Raw genomic sequence first — 23,375 nt, 5'->3', positions numbered from 1 at the left:
GTCCCTCACCACAGCCATCTTCAGATCAGCCGTCATTCGGTCCTGCCAGGCGAAGCAGAGAATGTGTGGCAGGTAGAGGGTGAAGTAGATGACACCACTACAGGCTGCTGCCAGGCTGGCCCTGGAGAAGAAGGTGCTGAGCAGGAAGCACTGCATGATCGTAGCAGTGGAGAAGGCCAACAGGAACAGGAAGAGGATGAATGGATTGCTGTAATGTAGGATCCTTCCATGCTGAAACCAAAGAGGCCATCTGAGTCAGTAATTTCCACCCATGTCCATGGCACCATCCCTCTCAGGGGGCAACCTCTGTGCAGCGATTCTGGGCCTCCAGAAGCCCTCTGCTCCAGAGTGGTCTCTCCACCATCTTTGACTGGTGCCTAAATTTCCACATTTGAGACTCAGTGTGTTGAATTCCTTTAATCCTGTGAGTGTCATTCTCCCTGGGAGGGTAACACATTAGGCTGCCTATCAGTATGAGTAATTATTATGTATTAAGTAAGCAAATCTTTGATGGGAAGGGAGAAATAAGTCTAGAGGAGGAAGTCTAGGGGAGTAAGATCTTAGAACATCAAGAGCTCCAAGATACACTGAGGAGATGAGGGACAAGAAAGGGAGATAGGAGAGCCCCCAACAAGCTGTAATGTTTTGCTTGGGGCCTAACCTGCTGACTCAATCATGTGTATTCTGAGATTTACTACTCACACTGGTAAAAATATCAGTAATTAATCCACATCACTTGGAAGTGGATTAATCGTCCTCCTCCAACAATATCATCCAAATACATTTCATAGAACCCGTGGGCAAATACTCAGTATCTTTAACATTAACTAATGGCTATGTAGAAATCAGGACCAAATCAGCAATTTTCAGTAAGTGAGCTGTTGCCCAACCACATTATAGGAAAAACTGAGATGTTCACACTTATTAGGCTTTCTTAGTTCTCCTTTACTATAGACCTCCTATGAGGAATTTTACACTTTGCACATAACTCCAAATACACGTAGATTGTCTTGTCCTTTTCTCGGGAGCATAAAGGCACAAATAGGTTCATCTCTTGAATGGGTTCTGATCAAGTGGTAGTGGTGCCCTGAAGCACCAGATTCCTCATAGGAAAGAGAGACAATGAGCAATGTGAGAGTGTGTGGAAGCTGAGTGGAACACAGATGCGCCACTTAGCTGCTATTGCTACTGATTCTCCCTCATTCACACTCTTGTGCCTGCCAGGCACAACGGAACAGATTAAAAAATAGAATAAAACAAATGGCAAAGGAGGGTGGAAGAGGGCTATGCCTAACTAGAACAAAACTCTGAGGAACTCTAAATGAAAGTCAAAATTAGGACTCAGAGCTCCTGATTTTGTGTGTCAAAGAGCTCCCCACATCACCTGGAAAGCACAGTCCTTTTCCTTAATCACACAACTCAGGAAAAGCAAGTCCATGGCTGAACATGTGGCTATGGCTGGAAGAACTTTAAGATGGTTGCTGGTATTTTCAGAAGAATAAAATCAGTTTCTTACCCCAGCTCAAAGCAAAGTCCTAGAAACTTCCAGACCTGTGTAGTCTCTCACTGACAAGGCAGAGGGGACAGCTACTTGGCTGACCCAACAGACTTACAGGCCTTAGCTTCCTCTAATGACCACTGTTCTTCTTTGTTCCTAATAGCCTGAATAACAGTGGAACCCGCCCCATTGTCCAGCTTCCAGATTCTTTCCTGCAGAGTTGAGGTGGGAAGGAAGAACAAGGCAAAGATGGGAGCGTCATCCTAAGGAATCCTATTCTGGTGTGGAAAGCTCTGTTTCCGTCATCACTGGAACAATGTTCTGGTTCCCACAAGGAGAAACCTCTTTGTGCAAGAAACTCTTAGTGAACATTCTTTACCTCACGTCCTAAAAGCTTTGAAGTCTTAATGCCCATTCTTAGGAAGGCAGATCTCAATGTCACTTCTCAGACATTGCAAGAAAACACACGTGTTTATCCATTTTGCCTAAGTCTGACGCTTATGCATTTTGACCCCTTTAATTCTGAGGACACAAAATGCCTTGGAAATGGGAAAAGGAGCAGACTGAAGGATGGGAAGGAACAAGGGACCACTAGAGGAAGATAAGGAGCTTAGCTTCTCCCCTCCTCTTTGTGGAGCTCCAGGACTCTGCACATTTAAAGCCACCAATTTAAAGCGAGGTTGCCTGAGCAGAATGACCTCTACATCAGAATTTTGACAGGGCTCTAGCACTGGGTTTGACTAAGGTCACAGAGCACACTGAATCTCAGTGCAACACTGAAAACAAAACCCTTCAGAATTAGTACATTTTACTGCAAAGAGAAGGGATAGGATTTGGTTTAACTGAATATCTGCTGGATGGACAGGATATATGATGGAATATTCTTGGATCAGGTTGACACCAGTATGATCCAGCACGGGATGGGACACAGCCAGAATCTATGGTTCAGCATACATGTTGCCTACTGCAGAGGGGTGCTTAATATGACAATGCTAGGGAGGCAGAACAAGCTTGATAACACCAAGCTTGAAGTTTATACCAAATCCCACCTAATAAACATTTTAAAAAACTACCCAAATTTATGAAGTTATCATCTAACAAGTACAGAAAATCATCTGCTGTGGAGGAACTGCAAATGAAGGATAAGAATATATTATGAAATACTGTTTTATTTCCAAGTCTGGCCTGTGAGGGAGCTGCAAGCTTGCAGAGGATGGACCTATGTGTGCTGTCTGCAGCTATAAATACTCCTACCATGGAGAAAGGACAGACTCTAAATTCCATCCTTCGAAACAGAGTGGTCTTGGAGACTGTTCAGGCACCAGAATGTCCTCTGATCAAGCCATGAATGGTGTCACCATGATGGTAATTAAACAGCCCAGGTCTTCTCTCCTAATACACTGAAAAGGCTCTTTACATTCCAACTCCAGCTGCTGGCTAGGGCAGTAATCCCAGGAAAACATTCTTTGTACTCATTTCTTCTGTGTCTGCAAAGATAGAACCCTTTGCACATACAATCACTCTGTGCTGGGCTCTCCTAACAGCAGCTTCTCCAGATAGTCCATGGAATGGGGTTAGATAGTCTATGCAGACTGTAGCACACTGGGCAGAAAGTGGGAGCAGGGAACACAGGATGATACAGAGGTTCCTTGGGGGGACATTTTATCTGAGTATTTTCCACCTTGGCTGAAATCACCAGGCAGCTGCATATGGCCGCTTTGGCTAAAATGGGCGGGCAGCTACTTATCAGGCTATCCTTGCTGGCCAGATGACTGATGTAGGCATGAGTTCATTAATAGGAGGAAAGGTGGGAAGTACAAAACTATTCAAGATTTCCTGGACCTTCTCCATCTGGCTTACCATGATGAATGTGGTCAGAAGGAAGATGCTCATTGACATGATAGAGAAGCTGTCCAGGAACCAGGTAGACCAAATCACTGCATTGGAGACACCCTGATTTTTCAAGGTCTCCTTCAGTCGCAACTCCTTCTCCAAGACGATGCTCTTTACAGTCATGGAGACAGAGTAGATCCAGGCCAGCACCATGAAGATAGGGAAACAGCGGTTCAGGATGATCATAAAACTGAAGCAAGAGGAGAGAAGCAGAATAGTAGAATGCCCTGTACCTGGTAGAGGTGGACTAAATGTTTGTCAAATGAATGTGTTGAGAACAAAGCCCAGATGTAGGGAAAGGCAGAAAATCCCCACTGGGCATTCAAAAGGCATGAATCTTTTACTGCATTGCACTTTGCCCCGAAAGAATTACTTTTTCCTTAGAGCAAGATGGTAGCTTTTTGGTTAGCCCGGATGAATGCTCTACAAGTAGTATGTGTAAATAAAATTGTACTATGTATGTTACACAGTACAGACCTTGTAAATTCTTGTGGGAAAAAACTACAAACCTGTTGATGCAGTTGTGACTGGAATAGATACATGCTGACACTGAAGTCCAAGAAGGTGAACCACAAACAAAGGGACTTGGTGTTGGTGGTGAGATCAATAACTGGGCCCCGCAAACAGGTCAGGCAGCTTAGCACTATATATCCCAGAGGATCAAACCCCAATTAAGCAGGAAGAGGCACAAAAAAACCAGTGCCACCAGTGTAACACTTTCAGAAGGCAAATGACCCATCAATAAATCAATCAGTAATCCAATAGCCACTAACTCCACCAGCCATGTACCAGTGGAATAATTCCATGGATATTCATTCTAGCAAGCAGGATAGATTTGATATTCTGGAATTATTTTATTGTGAACTTTACACATATTTTGCCTGCGCTTGATGTGCTAGGAAAGCCCTTAAGACTATTATCTATTGAAAACTGTTGGTTGTCAAAGGAAGGGCCCAATTCCTCCTATGGGAGGGTTCTTTCTCAAGATGGCCCTAAGGACAGAACCAGAAAATTCATAAAGCCTGCACTTTGTGAACCTGCCACCAGAGGGCTCTCCCACTCTAAATGGCCAGAATCCCTACTGCCTCCTCATTGTGTACCCTACTACCCTGCCAGCCACTCCCATTCTGATCCTAAAAGTGGAACCCCACTTTTGCCCGTGGCTCCACATCCCATCTCCGTCTATTATCCGAAACCATAGTGACTACAGAACAGACATCATTATCTCTTTAGTCTTGTGTTGAGATGAGGAAGGAGAACCAATTGGACTAGGGTGCTGAGAGAGCATTTCCTGTGCCCATACTGGGCTTTATCTTACTGTCTTGTCAGGTAGCAATTTGACTGTTCCTTTTTTCAGGCTGTGTGTGTTTGTCTCCTCTCTGAACCCCACAGACACAATGTGCACTATGGCGAACTTGCTAGTTTTTTTCTTTTTTCTTTTCTAGGAGTTGAATCCTAAGCTAATTGTAGGTCTCTGCTGCTGTCCTGGAAGCATTTCTGCCCCCATCCACCATGGTAAATGAGGCCTCCTAGTGTCCTCTTCCTCTTTGTCCCTCTATCATCCCCCAAATACACCTTCAGTAAATAATAGGCTACTTGCTTAGCTTGCTTTGGCCAACAAATGTACAGTCCTGGGGGTGGGGATAGGGGTGGGCAGGAAGGGAGGGTTCCAGCTCATCCAACACATTCCTCTACATTCTCATTAAGCATGCAGCATGGGAATGTTAATTAAGGAAGGAGCTGCATTATTCTGAGGCTCCTAGGAACCAGACCTACTTGCAATGCAGAGTCCCAATTTGCTGATTTGGCAATCATTGGGGAAACACTCTGACCAGAACTCTTCCACATACCAAACATACTACGTAGTGGAAATTTAAAAGGCCTTTGTCCCCTTCCCCAACCTCACTTCCCTTGCTTTTATTTTCACCTTCCCTTTTCCAACCCACAACACCAACTCCTTTCTCCCTGCCACTTCATTTGACCATCTGGCCCTGCCTGGAGTCTAGGAGAAGCCAGCTCCTCAGTTAGAGCTCTATTCTCTTCAAGCCGGCCCCACTCTCTGGGTTTCTTTCCAAAGAGACTGAAGCCTGAGGAGTACTCCCATCCCACCCCAGCAACCTGATTAGTGTGTCTGGGAGGGAGATTGGGAGCCTGTGACTCACGAGTCATCCACAAAGCAGGGATAAGGCATCTGCTGGAGATAGATTCCAACTGGAACTTCAACCTGCGCCTGACTCCTTGTGATCCCCTGTTCGATCATGTCCTGCAGATAGGCAAACCCTCCCCAGATGTATCGGAAATCTTCCACAGGATCGGCTCTGGGACCAGAATCCCAGTACCTACAAAGAAACCAACGGGAGGGACAAAGGATATGAATGGAAATGGACAGCTCGCTGATGCTTCATAAGCACAAGGGGACTTGGAACTCATTCTCTTGAAATCTCACCCATAAAAATTTCCAAACTATCTGACTCTATTCTCTAATTCACAGTTTAAATCTGTTACAAATATCAGCCACAAAAAGACTTGTAATTGCTTTCATTCAAGGACCCTACATTGTGCTTTATGAAATATCTTATCTCCTCTTAATTTTATTTTTAGCCTCAGTCCAGTCTCAATCCCTCACTCTGTATTCAAATGTAATTTCCCAGTGACTTTGGAGAAACCTTATTTGCAGAATCTCTATGTGAAGATAATTCAATCCCTAGAGGTTTCCATCTCCACACTGCACAAAGGCCAGCTGGGGACGTGCTGAGTTGGCGGGGTTGGGGGGTGGGTGTTGGTGATGACAGGGTAACTGAGCTCTCCTGGTCCCACCAACTAACAGGCCAACTAGTTAGTTAGCTTAGTTCTCTGGTGCCAAAGTGTTTCTGTGCCTTTCCAAGTAACCCTCCTGTCCCTAGGAGGAGATGCTCCTTGCCCTTACATTCCTGGGGATATGTAGGGCCTTCAAGGTTGCCTGAAACATCACCTGTCCTTGATCTTATTGGTTTTCTCCACCACATCTATGTCCATCCGGATCTTGTACTTCACGTGGGGTGGCAGGGCACTGGTCCAGGGATACATGTCAGGGAACACGACACCAGCCCAGAACCTGTTTTCCTCCAGCAGAGACAGGGCTCGTTGAGTGAGCTGAATTTCATCATCATAGCTTTCAAACTTATCCAGGATCAAGCACTGCAGATAATCACAAAGGTTGAGAGCATTTGAAGAACACCAACAGAAAAGTCTCAACTGCAAAAAAGGGCAGAGGGTAAGGGCTGCTGCCCCAAGGGATGGGTCAAATGCAAGGAGATCTATGAACTTACTGTCTGCTTACCTGTGAGGTCTGGTGTCAATTTTTCACTGTGTCTAGATTTGTGGGTAAAGAGGGCCTACAAATGCTGACTTGCTCTCATCCCTCCAGATTTAGTGAGGGCTGCACTACTCGGCTGTCCAAGGCTGTCCAAATATGCAAGCCTTTAAAATGACAAAAATACTCACAGCTCTCACTCCTCAGCACGGGGAGGCAAGGGAGTGGGGTCACATTGGATACAGGCTGCTTTGAAGATCAGAAAGCAAGCCGATAAAAGAGTTTTAAAGAGAGAGAGAAATAGTCCTAGTGGCGAACCTTCCTGCCTCTCTGCAAACACACAATGATGGCCAGCTGAAGGATTAGAACAAGGAGGAAGAAAGAAAATAAAAAAGCCAAAATGATTTAGTCAGGAAAATCATTTCCAGTTACAGTTTTGACAGGTAATGTGGGTGGGGGAGAATTTCCTAATAGGTCTTTTTTCTCCTCCGGAAGAGACAAAACTCATTACCCACAAAAGAGCACTAAGAATTTCTTTTAATTTGAACATTGGGGCTTGTTCACTTTTATAGATTTGTTAAGGTATTAGACTACACTGGGATCTGATTTTTCCTTAACTTCTTGTTCCTATAATACACTAGGGTTATTGTGTCAATGTTTGTTTCTTAGAATATAACTCACGAGAGGTCAAATGGCCTTGTCTTGATTAATTTGTTCACCGAATACTTACCGAGAGCCTGTAATGTGCCAGAGCCTGCTGGCTCCAGGGATACAAGGAGGAAAGATAAACTTTCTTCTGAAGCTCTATCTAGACCTAATAAAGAGAGGGTTGGAGTACACTAACCATAATACAGAATTACTGGGTTCTGATGAAAGCAAGCCCAGGGTAGTCTGAGAGTCCATCAGTAGCTAAGTCTACATGGAGGGTTATAGGAGGGCTGCCTGGAGGAAGGAACTCCTGAGTAGGATGAGGATAGGGAATTAGCCAAGAGAAAAAATCAAGGGGAAGGTCAGCTCCAGCATAGGGAACAGCATGTGGGGTATCAGGAAACCTACAAGAACAGAGCAGTGGTTTCCATCTTTGGCTGTGTTTAGAACCACTGGAGAGCTTTACATAGACACCTACTCTCAGACACCACTCCAAACAATGACATCAGACCCTCAAAAGGGAGGGCCAGGGCATCAGCATTGTGCTGGATGCTCTTTCCAATGTGCAGACAAGTGGCAGTGACCAGAGGTGAGTGGTGACAGGTGAGCACTAGGAAGGTGGATGGGGACATCAGTTGCCCTACTGCACTTGCAGTGTGACCAACCAGAAAAGGGTTTCCTAGGACATGCAGCTTTCCATGCTAACCAGAGGCCTTCAAGACAAACTCTAAAAAGGCGTAAGAAACTAGTGGAAAGTTTTAAGCAAGGATATGATGTGTGGGGTCTGACTGTGTTTCAGTCACTGGTGAGGCAAGAAGGGAAGCAGGAAGACTGGTTAGGAGGCAGTTGTGACAGAGGCTTAAAGGAACACATAAACTTACACAGAGTCTGTGAGTTATCTGGAATCCTCAGTTTACTGAAGAAGAAACAGAACTGGAGGAGATCTGACAGAGGTCACACAGCTAGCAAGTGGCTGGCCGTGGATTCCCTCCCCACTGTCCAGGAGGCCCAGACTTCCTCCCCTCATGTCAGGAACCTCGGATACAGCCTGGTCCACTGCCCCAACTGTGCGCTTCCAACTGTCTCGTAAAGCAGGAGAGCACAGTTATTATTTATCCTCACTTTGCAGTCCAGGGAACTTAGGTTCCAAGAAGTTGAGTAACTTCCCCAAAGTGGTGGAGTAGGTATCAAACTCTAGCTCACTTGATCCCACAACTAATATCTGAAGTAGAGAAGCAAGGATGGTGGACAGGTCATAAAGGAACTGATCAGACACCTGAGCTCCCGCTGACCTAGTAAGAAGTAGGCAAGCCCAACTCTTCACCCAACCCCTCACTGCTAAGTCTCCTTTAGGAAACCTCAGAGGGTCAACCAGAACCCTCACTGTGGCCAAGGAGCTGAATCAGAACAACAAAGTACTGCAAACCCACCCTCTCTGGGCCTTCTGAACTAAACTGTCCCACCTCAGGCTCCACATCCTGGGAGCAGGTCCCATGTAATGTTCTCAGTCTTCTAGATAAAAAGAAAGGAAACAAAAAAAACTGTTAGCTTTCCAGATGATATGGGAAAGAGGAACACAGGTAATGAGAAAATATAGAGGGCCAAGGCTTAAGTGACACCATACTAAGTTATCTTAAATGGAAGTGGAATTTCTTTTTAAAATACCAGTAAGTGGGGTGCCTGGGTGACTCAGTCAATTGAGCGTCCAACTTCGGCTCAGGTCATGATCTCATGGTTCGTGAGTTTGAGCCCCACATGGGCTCACTGCTGTCAGCACAGAGCCTGGAGCCTGCTTTGGATCCTCTGCTCCCCTCTCTCTCTGCCCCTCCCCTGCTTATGCACTCTCTCTCAAAAACAAGTAACATGTTAAAAAAAAAAAAAACACAAGTATAGTCATATATCACAGAATTAAAAAAATAGGAAATTTTCTTGACCCAGCTATTCTTTTGCAAACAGGCATTGCCCAGCATAGCACTAAAGGACTTAGTACCTCATGACACTGAAAGTCCTAAACATGTGTTTATTTTTTCTGGATGGAACTAACACAGGGTTTGGTATTTTATGATTTCCTTTTTTGGGGGGGGGGGCAGGGAATATAGATTTTCACCACAGTCTAAGACCAAGGGTGTGACTCCTAGCCCTGGTCAGTACTTAAAAGCACCCTAGGGGGACAGAGAACTGACAACCTGCTTGGGCAAGGAAGCATCAAAACTAAACTGCTAGAGTACATTTAAAAAGGAAGAAAAAGAAACACATTTAAGTTTCCTCTGGGGAGACCCTGTCCAATAAAAATGTAATAAAATAATCTCATTAAAAAAAATCAGTTTGGGTGGCATCTGGCTGGCTCAGTTGGTAGAGCATACAACTATTTGATCTTGGGGTCATAAGTTTGAGCCCCATGTTGGGTATAGAGATGACTTAAAAAAATCTTTAAAAAAAAACAATAAAAATAAATTAATAAATAAATCAGTTTAGCAAGTTTAGGTCTGTGTATATAGAATTTTAGTATTGACAATTAAGGTGAATTTGAAATTAAATTTCTAAGATGAAAAAATTATTTGGGGAGATGGGATTCATCATAGTTTAGCTGTGGTACACTGTGACACACGGACTATTCTACAAATTCACTCACAGTATCACAGGGCATTTGGACAGAAGGAGTCATAGAGGTTTTGTGGTCTGATATCCTTGCTTTACTGAAGAGGAAACTGGCACCAGAAGGGCAAAGGGCCTTGCCCAAGATCAATACAGGTCAGGAGCAGAATCTGAATCCGTGTCTTCAAACATCAAGCCTGAAGGGTAGTGCTGTTTCCACACGTTCCTCTAAGAGTAAGCCACACTTACTCTACAAAGTCAGGGCAAGAGAATTCCAAAACAGGAGGATCTCTTGCCCCTGTCCAGCAGAGCAGCACTGTACAGCAGAACTTGCCACATGGTGGAAATGTTCTATATCTGCCCTATCCAATATGGTGGCCAGTAACCAAAAAAAGCTATCGAGCACTTGAAAATGTCTAGCGCATCTGAGGCACTGAATTTTTTCTTTAATTAAAATTTAGCCACATGTTGCCACAGGTTATTGCTTTGGTCATCAAAGCTCTAGAGACAGTAAGTTATCAGAGGTCAAGGGCCATTCTTGTTCACTGTGGTCTCTGGAAGAGTGTTTTCTCGTGAAAAGGACGCAGTAAGTGTTTACTGAATTGAATTGATTTAAATTTAGACATCTTGAATGCTGTAAGAAATATAGCTTTACTACTGTATTTTGAACATAATCCTGTGCACCCTGGATTCAGAGGATAAACTAGGAGTAATTAGTGGAAAGTGAGTTTTTGGTATAATGTTAATGAGAGTGTAACTCTCACTGAAGCAAAAAAGCTAATAAAAACAAATATATTTTAATAATGTGACTTTCTGAGACATCTAGCTCATTCTCTTTGAACTCTCCTTTCATGTCTTAAAGGGAAATCCATACTGGAATAAGCAGCTGATGTTTTCAGTGACATTGTTGAGACCCACAATGACGTGGGCTCCATCCTGGCTGTTTTATCAGGCAGCTGATTCACAGTCATGTTTCCTGCTGCCTCCCCCTAGATTGGTACCCTGATACTCTGTGGAAAAACAAAACTTAATAGGTTCTCAAACACTCATTTCTATCCTGAAACATCTGACCCATTTTCACAGCTATTTTCCCCATCTTGGAAAGTGATATGGCATAGTGTTTAAGAGACAAACAGCCTTGAATGCCATCCCCATTCTGCTGTTTTCTGATTGTATGGTCTGTGTTTCCCTATTGGCAAAACTGAGATACACCCTACCCCTCATAGGTGTGTTTTAAGGGTCACATGACAGTGTTTGGGAAGGGCCAGCCAGTGCCTCCTGGTAAGAATAAAAGCTGATGCTTACTGAAGGCTTACTACATACCCAAGCTGGGCCAAGGGCTTTACTCATATTAACCCTTGAATCCTTACAACCACGTCATGAGGTCAGTTATAATTATCATTCCAAGCTCATGTATGAGGCATAAAGAGGCAAAATTGCTCTGGAGTGAGCCTATTTTTTTTTAAACCACTTTATTGGCAAATGATTGACATACATGGAATGAGCCTATATTTTAACCACGGAGGACACTAAATGGTCTCACAAATAAGGGGAATTTGATAAATACCACTTTTATTACTGTTTTTGCAAAATATTTTAAAAGTCAACAAAGTCTAACGGCTTTTAAGCCCCTGCCAAGTTGCCCTTCATTTGTGACAGCTGTCTGTTGGGGAAGGAGGGCAGCTATTTTCTTTCAATAATATGGCTGGGAACACAACCCATCCCAAGCTGATCTACAGCATTTTATCTGGTTCCAACAATACTATAGACTGAAGCCAAAGCCTGTGTCCCTCCTGGGCAATGGGGATATGGGTGGAGGTGTGTCCTAAATCACTAGTGTTCGCTAGCTGCTCATTGGCCATCCAGTGAAAGTCAGACAACTCTACCCAGAGGAAGGTCTTATGAAGATAATCCAGAACGTCATCCTCACCAAATCTCCCTCAAGTAAAGGTGCAGTAATTTTGGAAGCTGTTTTGGACATAAGTCAGAAGTTCCTGGGTCATCCTCTGAGATATGACTCATGATGTACCCTTGTATTCTCATGGGGAGGTCACCTGCCTCAGAGCAAGTGGCCTCATTATCTGTTTGTACTTGCTCTTGTCCCTGAAGTTAAAATCTCGGATAATGGGCATGTACACTTATGTGAGTGTTTGGGAGGCAAAGATGAATGACTAAACCCATAGCTAGGGTCATGGATTTTGGCATATTTGGTTTGGTCTGATTAGCTTATAAGTGAAAGCATAGTAGGCTCTAACAAGGCTGAGGCCATGGAGTCTATCTAGAAAAGCTATCTGATTCTACACAGAGAGAAACTGTATGGTCATGGACGTTAGGGAAGAATACTGTAGGTAGGTAAGAATTGGCCAGTTTAAGGGTCTCAACATAAAGATAGCATCGCTAATGGGAAAAAAATTCAAAGGACATCTTCTGTGAATAAAAAGTCTGTGTCTTATGCCCTCAGAGGCTGATGATTCCAGGCAAATTTTGCAACCAGAGTTCAGAATCTGAAAAGAGAACCATTACAATGCCCTGTGACAGCCAAGGGCAGTAGGACGAGAGAAAAGGCTTCCTCGTTCCCTTCATTTCCCAACTGCTGTAGCCAGACCCCGGTGGCAAGGTGACCAGCACTTGAAGTCCGCACAAGCCCTACATTTCCTCGTTGGTTGTTTTGCTGATACTCCCCAGGAAGCAGAGTTCACCCTAGCGGAAGAGGTCCAAGCTCTCTCCACGGCAGGCAGCTGTGCTCAAGAGCCCTAGAGAATGCAGTCATTTGTTTACTCTGCTAAATCAAACACCACCTTGGGAGGAGAAGCTGCAGTAGCAGCAGGCTTCCTTCTTCAACTCTGACCTGCCAGACGCTAAATTCAAACACATTAAGTAATAGATGAATTAAATTATATACCAAGTGGAAGCGTGGCCCAGTGGAGGCAAAGAAAGAATCTCTCTTTTTGTTTGAACTTGATAATCACAGGGGAATGGCGCCCTGCGCGGACATATTGTGACTAATACACCCAGGATGTGTCCAGGGATAAGGGAGAGGCTGCACCCTTAGAGATGTAGGCTCTGTAGTCCTGCCTCTTACATCTTTAACTTCCATACTAAGGCTGAGAACAAAGCAGCTGATGAATGCCAATGGAGGCCTGAGGTGGTCCTGCTGGTGTTAATGTGGACACCTGGGGTTCCTTTTGAAAAGTGCCAATGGATGTGGGCAAACATCCCAGAATGACTTTCCTGGCAGCTCTAAACTCTAACACTTAACATTCATTTCCCACCATGTGGAAAAAGCCACCAAATAAAATAGCTTTGGGCTGCTCAAGTTGGTTGGGATGGTGAGACAGGGAGGCCAAAGGCACTACAATAAATTTTATCTAACACACTGGGCACTGTGGACAGACATCTGAAACCTTCTACCACAAAGAGTGAGGAAATGCACTACGACTGGAAAACAAAGGGACAGGAAATGCACAGCTGCTAAAAAAAAAATGTCTGTTTCTAAAACAAATAAATAATGAAACAAAAAAGGCAAGTTGGAGCACAAAGATATACACTGGGCAAAGCCACCAGATAATGCTTTCTATCTAATTGGTCCAAAGAAAGACATAATAACCTGGATAATAATTGCAGAAGACTGGAGCTCTCAAAGCTTTCGAGTTTAATCATTCCAACAACTCCGGGAGGTCAGTGTTACTGTATTCAAAGTGTTTCATAACCACCAGAGTCAGGCACTGTCCAGTCAGAGCACATTCTGATTACAAATAGCCAGTTCAGCCACTCTGGTAAACACTTCCCAAACCGCAGCTCAGGTTATCACCCTCATTTTTCAGGAGGTGGAATTGTATTGTAGCCCCAAATCACAGAACCCATGAATAAGTGCTGGAGATGGCATCCTGTAACCTACAGAGTAAAAGCTCTCAAAAGCCAGGCCAGCTGACCTTTCCAGTCTCATCTCCAGACACTGCTGCTCCTCCCTACCCCCACCTACTCCCCTGATGCTACAGCCACACCTCTGCGCTGTGATTATGCTCTTCCTGTTGCCTGAAAGTATCTTTCTGCCTTGCTTAGCCAGCAAGTTCAATCTTTTAGACCGAGCATATATGTATTTTCAGTCTTAATTTGGCATGTATGGGCATTTACTTCATGTCACTGCAGCTCCACTAAGATAAAGTGGGAAATCAAAAGATAAATAAGACAGAGTTTCAGCCCTTAAGGGGCTCAGGTCTATGGGGATGGGGAGGCTTATGAACAATAATTATCAAGGGCTACGATGGAGGAATAGCATGTGTAGAGGAAGGCCTGAAAAACAGGCGCTGAGTCCTGAAGGGAAGCCAGCAGGTGAAGGAGGGGAGGAGTCTGGCTGTCCAGGTGGGAGGCCTGGGGCAGCATGCCATCTCATACAATGCGGAAGACTCCTGGAGGAGCTAGACTGGGAATGTCTTCACCTTTACAGCAAGGCGGTAAGGAGCCTTCAGCACTAAGGAGCCTAAGCAGGAATGTCACTAAGGAGCTTTCAGGTGTCACTAAGGAGCTTTCAGCAGGAATGTCATGGTGAAATTGGTTTTACAAAGACCTCACTGGAGGCAGTGTGGGAGCTGATAGAAGCAGTAGAAGAGAATGGAGATCCAGGGACCAGCTAGGAGAGATAATACAGACTCTGAACAGAGGCCATACGTGGAGAAGGAGAGGAAGCAGGGATTTCAGAGATGATTTGGAGAAGAACTGACAGTTCTTGGAGGATAGGTGACATGTGAATTTGGATTTGTGCAATTTGTTTCTACTCCATCAGACTGAATTATTGTTCTAGGAGTCCTCTGAGAGACCATTAATATAGCGTTATTTAATATCATTCTTATCTCTCCCAATAAAGTGTGAGCTATTAGGGGTCAGGGATTATTTGTATTCAGATGTAGGTAGTTCAGTGCATGCGAATATATGAATGACCAGATCAGCTAAAATCATTTTGGTTTCCCACTCTAAATCTAGTTATTTCCAAGCAGAAAAGTCCCAATCAAAATAATGTCTATCATTCAGAGTATTACAAAATAATTGCTGTCTTCATTCAACTCATTATATAATTTATCCAGACAATACATACTGAGCCCCCACCAATGTGCCCCTCATAGTATAAAAGAACTTCCTCATTAGAGCCAGACAGGTCTGGACTTGAATTCTGGATCCCCCACTTATCTGTTGCGCTGTTAGGCAAGTCAGTCAACTTCTTTGAGCCTCCGTTTTTAATTATATAAAATGAAAACAATCATGCCTACTGGCAGGCAGTTAGGAGGCTTACATGAGATGGCATATAAAAGTGCCTCAAATTCAAGTCCCTTCCCTTCACCCATGACCCCAGCTCACCCCTCACCCCTCACCTGTGTTCTCCTTCCTCAGTCCCATTCTATGCTTCTGAGAGATTGAAGAGGCAGAGAATAAGGTCACTGCTTATGATCTAGTTCATGGCCCTCTAAATAGCACTGCTCTGATGGTATAGACTTCTGCACTTTCTACCTCTCCCCTGATTTCTCTCTAGCTTCCCAGTGCATATCTAGAGCCAACGCATCAACAGAAGAAAGCAGTAGGAGAGATATTCCACAAGTATCTACATATCTGACTCTAAAGATATTATGTGATCAGTGGCTTTATCTTTCTAATCCTATTTTTTCTTAGGCTAGCCTGAAAACTATACTCCCTGAGCACATTCTGGTTGGGTGGTGGTGGCATGTGGCCAGGAGCATGCAAGGTACAGAGGAAAAGCAGTCCAGAAAATCCCACTATGGCTAATTTATCAGCAAGATAATCACCATGAAGAAAACAAATATTAGCTATACACATATACTGACTGTGATGACATCTGAGGCAAAACCAGTTAATGAGGGCATGTTTTCTCAAGACTTAGGGAAAGGTAGCTTTGACTGGTTCAAATACAATTTTATGCCTTGATTGGAGGTATTTTAATATTGAAATTTGGCTGAATTCAGCTTCCTGATGCGAAATTCAAGACCTGAAATTCAAATATACTATGTAAATTAAATACACTGTGAACTCTAAACAGTATCCCATTTGTGCCAGGCCTAATCTTTCACTAAACAAAGAAATCAAAGGGGAGGGGTATGTATGTTTGTTTTAACTAAAGGGTAATCAGAGGAATAATTTGTTAATTTTTCCATTGTGTTTTTCTCAAGAAAAAAATATATGTAAGACACACATAAATTATGACCATAAAGTATACATATACCAGTTTAAGAGATTTACCTATGTGAAGACTCATTTGCCTTCAGTCTCCTTAAATGTGAGGAAGACGGTGATCAGAAGGCCTGCAGAAATGAATCTCTCCATATGTTTGAGATGTGAGGCTCCCCAAACACTACCCTCACCCCTTTCCCTAGCCCATTGCCCACGTTCTCACTAGGAAGGCTGCCTTTATGTTCATTTCTTTCTTTTTCCCTGCTAAGGGCAGGGGATCAGAGGATTATGGAATGAATGAGATTTTAGAAGCGTCTTGTTGAGCAGGTACTCTGAGTACAGGAGAAGTTCTAGAGCCACTGGACCACTGTCCACAGAAGTTACAAAATGGAGCCCAGGGCAGAGCCATCCTTCTGGGCCTTCAGGAATGATCTGGCCGTCTTGATTCTAAGCCATTTCACTAAGGTTAATGTAAATAGTAGCTTCATAGTGTCTCATTAAAGTTTACACAAAGTTTTTCAACCTGAGAAAGACTTTACCTGGTCTGTGGTTCAGGGGAAGAGTTGCCATGCATGGAACGTCTCTACTATGCATCCAGCCCTCTCCCATTCACCCTCATAGCCGCCTGAAAAGGAGGGCATTACCACCCCCACCTAACAGCCAGAACCCAAGGTTGAGAATTTATACACATGCCAAACTATCAATGGCATGAACATACAGACTGCTCTGCACACTTCTCTCATTTTGTCCTGACATCAACTCTTTGAAGCCTGTTGTGTTATCTGGATTTTACATATAAGCCAATTGAGCCTTAGCAGGTAAAGTGAATTTCTCACAGTGACTTAGCTCATAAGAAGCAGAGATTCAGGCCCATTTGTCCTCACTGGACAGCTGAGAAGTTTCTACAAGCAGTAGCCTAAAATTGCATAGAAGTGACCCGGCAAGGCGGCTCCAGGGGATTGAGAACTCTCCAGGCTACTTAATGGAATTTCCAGTAACTAAAGCCTCATTCCAAGTAGAAAGGAAGCAGATTTAACTTTTCTATCAGTTGAAGAGAAAACCAATTAAATCATTCCCTTTTCCTATAAAGACAAAAGGCTTAAAGGTCTTTACTCCTAGTTCTGACAGCTTGTGTTATTGTTCAATATCACATCTGAGTACCACATTGACCTAGATCAACATAATTTTCACTTAAAAGGCTGTTTTTGCTTAATTGTCCTGAAATGAGTTTTTTCTTTCTTGGAACACGCAGGGAAGTAGACAACAAGCGTGGCCCAAGAGGAAGTTCTTAAACCTCTTTAGTGCAAGTCATATTCCTGAAAAGGAGAGCTTCATTTGAGTCTTAAATAGCCTGTAAAGAAACATACTTGCTCTCCTGTCCTGAAGAGACTCTTAGAGCCACTGGGGAGGAGGTCTCATCCCCATCTGCTCTTAAGCAGTCATCAGGATGGGAGATGGAGGCTCTCCAAGTCTCTTCCAGACTTCCTGAAGCACAAGAACAAAAGCAGAAAATCCCAGGACCCACTGCAATGATTGGTTTCTTCCTCACTGCACATTTCCCCTTTCAGTTCATCGCCCCCTTGCTTTCCATCTCTCTCCTACCTCTGCAACAGCAGGAAGACCAGACACCTCATCATAATCACCTGCTGGGCTTGTGACTCCACCAAAACCACTCTTAGGAACACTTGGGGGAGGCCACTGGCCTGTGGCCACTATGGCCTTTGCTTAGGAGCACTTAGCTTGGTTAACGGGACTGCAAGGCTCTTGGAAGTCTTGGTGGCTGAGACAGGATATGATCAGCTCCTTCAAAAATCCCTACAAGGGCACCAGGAACAGCTCAGCGGCTGGGTCTGATTTCACTAATACCAGTCCTCTTCCTAAGCCTTATTTTTGGTTGGTTTGTATATTGTTAAAAAGTTAGTATTAAAGTGCTTACTATATTCCAGGAATTGTTCCAAGTGCTTTGCATGAATTAATTCAGTTAATTCTCATATCAATCCTATTAGGTAAGTACTATTAATATCCCCATTTTACAGATTCAGAAACTGAGGCACAAGTAACAGAGATTTGAACCCAAGCAATATGGTTCTAGAAACTGAATTTTTATCCATCTAAACAGTTGGTATATATTAAGTACCTGTTGGGTTGCCTGGTGCTACATTAAGCATAAGCTACATGGAAAAAATAATCCTTTAAGACCTCTGTGTCACCATGCAAATATCAAGTCAAACAAAAGAAGTATTCTTTACTACTGATGTACCTAACAAAAACACTGTGAGAACCAATGAACTCCATTCTGCAAGAATAAAGGAATAGAGCTCTTCTCTTCCATCTCTGCCCCCCCCCCCCCCAGAGTCCTGCCTGTGTTATAACCACAGCAGGTGGATGGTAGTGACGTGGCCAGGGATGGGGATACAGGTGGTAGAGGAAGCTCAGAGGACTGAATGGCTAAAATTTATGTTGAAGCAGAAGGGACATCTGAGAGCTGACTCTCAAAGAATGACTGAATGGAAGCTCAACAGATGGGGAAGGAAAAGTCACTTCAGGCTTTTCTGCCTTATGTTTCTTCTTTTGGAGGAAACAGCCTCCTCCACTTTCCAGTAATCCTGCTCAGTCCCTGAGACTCAGATTAAGCTAACTCTGCTTTCCTTACTCCATGGTGGACATATGACCTAGACCTCCACATCATAGTACACAATCCCCCAAGAGACTCAGGGATAGGTAGAGCCAGGCCAATCAGAGAACTATCCAGGAGTATGCTTATGGTATAGGAAAGCCACTCCCTGTTTTTGCAGAATTTTGGGGGTGAAGAAAATCACTGAGGGCTGTGAGCAGCTGATGCACCACCAAATGGAGAGGGCCGAGCTGAGATTGAAGCTGAGCAGAAACAAGCACAATGTGAGATGGAAAGACATAAGGATCCCATGGCGTCATTCAATCCCTAGAGCCCCTGAACTTCCAGGTTATGTCCAAAAAATTATCTTTTTCTGTTTAGGCAAAAAAGCTCTAATAAATGGCAGCATTTGCACACAGTAAATCCTGAGTATTCAGCGTATGTCTGAGGGTGGCAAAAGGGCCAGTGGAGAAGAGCAGAAGATGTGTGAGCAAGTGATGACTGGGAAGGTGGGCTGTGGCAGGTGTGGAAGGTATTTCTGTTCCCTGGGGACTGAGTCAGTGAGATTTTAAGCATGAGAGTGATGCCGGCAGATGTGTGTTTGGGATGTAACTCTGGAGAAATGCCTGATCCAACAGAGACTGGACCCTGGAACCCAGGGAAGAAACTACTCTCTACTGGCTGGTAGAGAGATGATAATGCCTCCAGAACTCAGAGCCTAAAAAGCAAGAGGTGAAGTTGAGAGATATTTAGGAGATAGATAAAGCTCAGTGTGATGCCATGACATATAATAAGATATATGTATTTGGTCTTTGTCTGTTTCTGGTACAGAGCTCCTAAAACCCTTAGAATTTCCTAAGTGAAGAGCACCATTAAGGTGTGTTTTGTTACGTTCATAAGGTGACTTTTATACCTCACCTAAGGATGAGGACTGGTTTCCAGAGGAGCCAATCATGTGATCAGAGGGTAGGAGGGGAGGGAGAGAAGTGGGCTGGAAACTGAGTTCAATCACTAATGGCCATGGTTTAATCAATCATGCCTAAGTAATAAAACCTCCATAAAAACTTAAAAGGATGGGGTTTGGTGAGCTTCTGAATTGGTGAACATGTGGAGATTTGGAGAGAATGGTGTGCCCAGAGAGGACACTTAAGCTCCACACCCTTTCCCTTACCCTATGTATCCCTTCCACTTGGCTGTTCCTGAGTTATATCCTTTTATAATAAACCAGTGATCTAATGAGTAAAATGTTTCTGAATTCTGTGAGCTGCTCTAACAAATTAACTGAATCCAAGAAGGATTCATGGGAACCTGTGATCTAAACTTGTGGGCAGAAGTGAGGGTGGTGTCTGAAGTAGGGTTGGGGGCCAGTGTCATGGGACTGAGCCCTTAACCTGTGGGATCTGATGCTAACTCCAGGCAGTGTCAGAATTGAGTTGAAATGCAGGACATCCAGCTGGTGTTGAAGAATTTCTTGGTGGTATGGGAAAAAGCATCATGTGTTAGAATTGGGTGCACAATTATCCTCGGTGACTGGACATGACAGAGGCAGTAGAGGGGTCAGTAGGGCAGGCTCTGAATTCAGACACACCCAGATCTGGATCTTATCTGCTATACATAACAGCTACAGGAGGAGATCTTATTTAGCCTCTTTAAGCCTCAGCTTCTGCATCTGTAAAATAAGAATGATTACAGTGCACACTTTGTGGAGCTCTTGTGAGGACTAAATGAGCTAATATGTATAAAAGCACGTAGCACAGTGCTTGGCACAAAGAAACACCCAGTAAATAATAGCTGTTGGGTCAAATATGAAGAAGGTAAAAAGGATGACCCTAAAATCTCTGGCTTGAGAATTAGGAACAGTGCTGAGCTCCAAGAAGACATCCATACGGCTAACAGACACATGAAAAGATGCTCAATATCACTCATCATCAAGAGAAATACAGATCAAAACCACAATGAGATACCACCTCACACCTGTCAGAATGGCTACACTTAACAACTCAGGCAATGACAGAGGTTGGCGAAGATGCGGAGAAAAGAGGAACCCTCTTGCACTGCTGGTGGGAATGCAAACTGGTGCAGCCACTCCGGAAAACAGTATGGAGGTTCCTCAAAAAATTAAAAATAGAAATACCCTACAACCCAGCAATTTCAGTACTAGGTATTTACCCAAAGAATATAGGAGTGCTGTTTCGAAGGGCACATGAACCCCAATGTTTATAGCAGCACTATTGACAATAACCAAAGTATGAAAAGAGCCCAAATGTCCATTGACGGATGAATGGATAAAGAAGATGTGGTGTATATATATACAATGGAGTATTACTCAGTGATTAAAAAGAATGAGATCTTGCCATTTGCAACAACATGGATGGAACTAGAGTGTATTATGCTAAGTGAAATTAGTCACAGAAAGACAAATATCATACGACTTCAATCATATGTGGAATTTAAGATACAAAACAGATGAATATAAGGGAAGGGAAGCAAAAATAAGATAAAAACAGTGAAGGGGACAAACCATAAGAGACTTTTAAATACAGAGAACAAACTGAGGGTTGCTGGAGGGGTGTTGGGTGGGGGAATGGGCTAAATGGGTGAGGGGCATAAAGGAAGGCACTTGTTGGGAGAAGCACTGGGTGTTACATGTAAGTGAAGAGTCACTAAATTCTACTCCTGAAATCATTATTACGCTATATGTTAACTACCTTGGATGTAAATTTTAAAAAACAAACTAATTAATTATAGAAGGAAAAAAATGAAAATCATTCCTATTGTAAGAAAAAAAAAAGGAATAACGCTGAGGACAGGGATCAGGGTAGGAAATGCTAGAGGAGGACAGATTTTACGGGAGGAAAATCTGTTTGGGGATATATTGAGTCTGATGTGCCTGCAGAACCTGGGGGTGAGAGTTTCTACAAAGCAGTGGGACCTCAGAACTTGAGGCCAATGATGACCGAAGCTATGGCAGACAAGAGAGGGCTGAGGACAAGCACAACTACGGTATAGGCTACAAGGGAGGAGGAGCAGCCAGGGTGGAGTCAGGGAGCCATCAGGAGGTAGGAGATGTAAAAAGGGAACTGTTTCAAGTGTGCATAAGCTATTAGAGAACAGGATCCATCTCTGTTTGGGAACTGTGAGAATTCCTGGTTCATCAATGGGGAAAATGAGATGCCTTACCTCCAGATATCTACTAGCCAGGCGTAGGGTGCGATCAGTGATGTTAAATACATCCCTCCAGTCAAAGTTGGCCACGTCATCAGCCTGATTCTCTTGAGGACCCTTATACAGGAAGTTCAGCACAGTTTCTACAGTAATACCTTCCTCGTCAAGCTGACTATTCAAGAAGTCTTTCACTGTTGGGTTCTGCAGGGTGTCCTTGGGAGGAAGCAATGTTATTACATTATTATTATATTACTTAAAGATTCCATAGGATCTCTGGCCTTGTTTCAGGCCATTTCCAATTTTTAACGAATAGGGATAGACTTTAAACCTCTCTAAAAAGCTAGTGGGTTTCATTCCACGATAAGGCATACCTATCTATATCCAATTTCCCTTAAATACACAGGTCTGTATAGAAGAAAAATGTGTATGTTGGGGGTTGGGAAGAATGACAGGGAAAATGGTATATCGGAAGCTTTCTTTTTGTTGTTGTTTTTGTTGTTGTTGTTGTTGCTGTTGTTCTCTTTTAATTATCCCTGCTATAGAAGACTCTGGTCTCCTGGCTTTGCAAAGTTGGTAACGACAGCAGACAGACATACACAACCACCTTTGCAGTTACAGAGCTGGCCACTTGGGGAGATGATCCTTTGAATCTGAGGCCCTCAAGTGAATCTATAAAAGCAAGAAACTTCAGGAAACCACTGATACTGTGGCAGTTTGCACCATTTCCCTCAGATTTTAAGAAACATTTCCCACCCAAAGTCAGTGACTCCAGAACTAGTGCCTTTGGCCCATGCTTGTTATATTTCAATCCAACTCCAGTAGATCAACCTTTACTGAGAAAAGGAAATATATGGAACTTTCTTGGCCCTTCTCCTCCCCTCCCCCTGCCACACGTACTCTGATCATGGTCATCTGTGTGCTCTTGTCAAAGAAGTACCAGATCTGGGGGCCTACTTCTTCCCAAGCTTTGACCAACTTCCTAAGGCGCTCCAGCTCCTCAAAAGTTGAGTTGGCCTAAAACCAGAGACAAGAACAGAGAGGAAAAAAGTGAGAGAGAACTTTTTATTCTACTTTCCCCGCTCCTGTCACAAACCCTCAGTGTTTGAGAAAGGATTTCAAGGAAGCATCTTTATTTTCTCAGTCTACTGATATTTCCCAGAAAAATATGCTACTTCCCAGCCTCCACAATGACAGAATCTGTTTCTTTTTTTTTTTTTTTTTTTTCAACGTTTATTTATTTTGGGGACAGAGAGAGACAGAGCATGAACAGGGGAGGGGCAGAGAGAGAGGGAGACACAGAATCGGAAACAGGCTCCAGGCTCCGAGCCGTAGGCCCAGAGCCCGACGCGGGGCTCGAACTCACGGACCGCGAGATCGTGACCTGGCTGAAGTCGGACGCTTAACCGACTGCGCCACCCAGGCGCCCCAGAATCTGTTTCTTAATACCTCAGAGATACATGTAATATTGATGATGCTATTGTCTCAGAACCTCA

At 43.7% G+C, this 23,375-nt stretch overlaps 1 protein-coding gene across 1 annotated transcript in view; it reads right to left on the bottom strand.

The window, feature by feature from the left end:
* Window positions 1–23,375, bottom strand: part of LOC125172011 (retinal-specific phospholipid-transporting ATPase ABCA4) — a 105,522-nt gene that overhangs the window by 68,670 nt on the left and 13,477 nt on the right. The window contains exons 5-10 of the mRNA XM_047869409.1: window positions 22,780–22,896; window positions 21,898–22,095; window positions 6,363–6,568; window positions 5,554–5,730; window positions 3,359–3,581; window positions 10–231 (exon numbers count right to left, since the gene is read on the bottom strand). Of these exons, the coding sequence (XP_047725365.1) occupies window positions 10–231; window positions 3,359–3,581; window positions 5,554–5,730; window positions 6,363–6,568; window positions 21,898–22,095; window positions 22,780–22,896 (1,143 nt within the window). The remainder of the gene's footprint in view (window positions 1–9; window positions 232–3,358; window positions 3,582–5,553; window positions 5,731–6,362; window positions 6,569–21,897; window positions 22,096–22,779; window positions 22,897–23,375) is intronic.

Source organism: Prionailurus viverrinus, chromosome C1 (genome assembly GCF_022837055.1).
Source record: "Prionailurus viverrinus isolate Anna chromosome C1, UM_Priviv_1.0, whole genome shotgun sequence".
NCBI classification, from domain to species: Eukaryota; Metazoa; Chordata; class Mammalia; order Carnivora; family Felidae; genus Prionailurus; species Prionailurus viverrinus.
The sequence above is the reverse complement of the archived record's forward strand: the minus strand, read 5'-3'. Positions and strand labels throughout refer to the sequence as shown.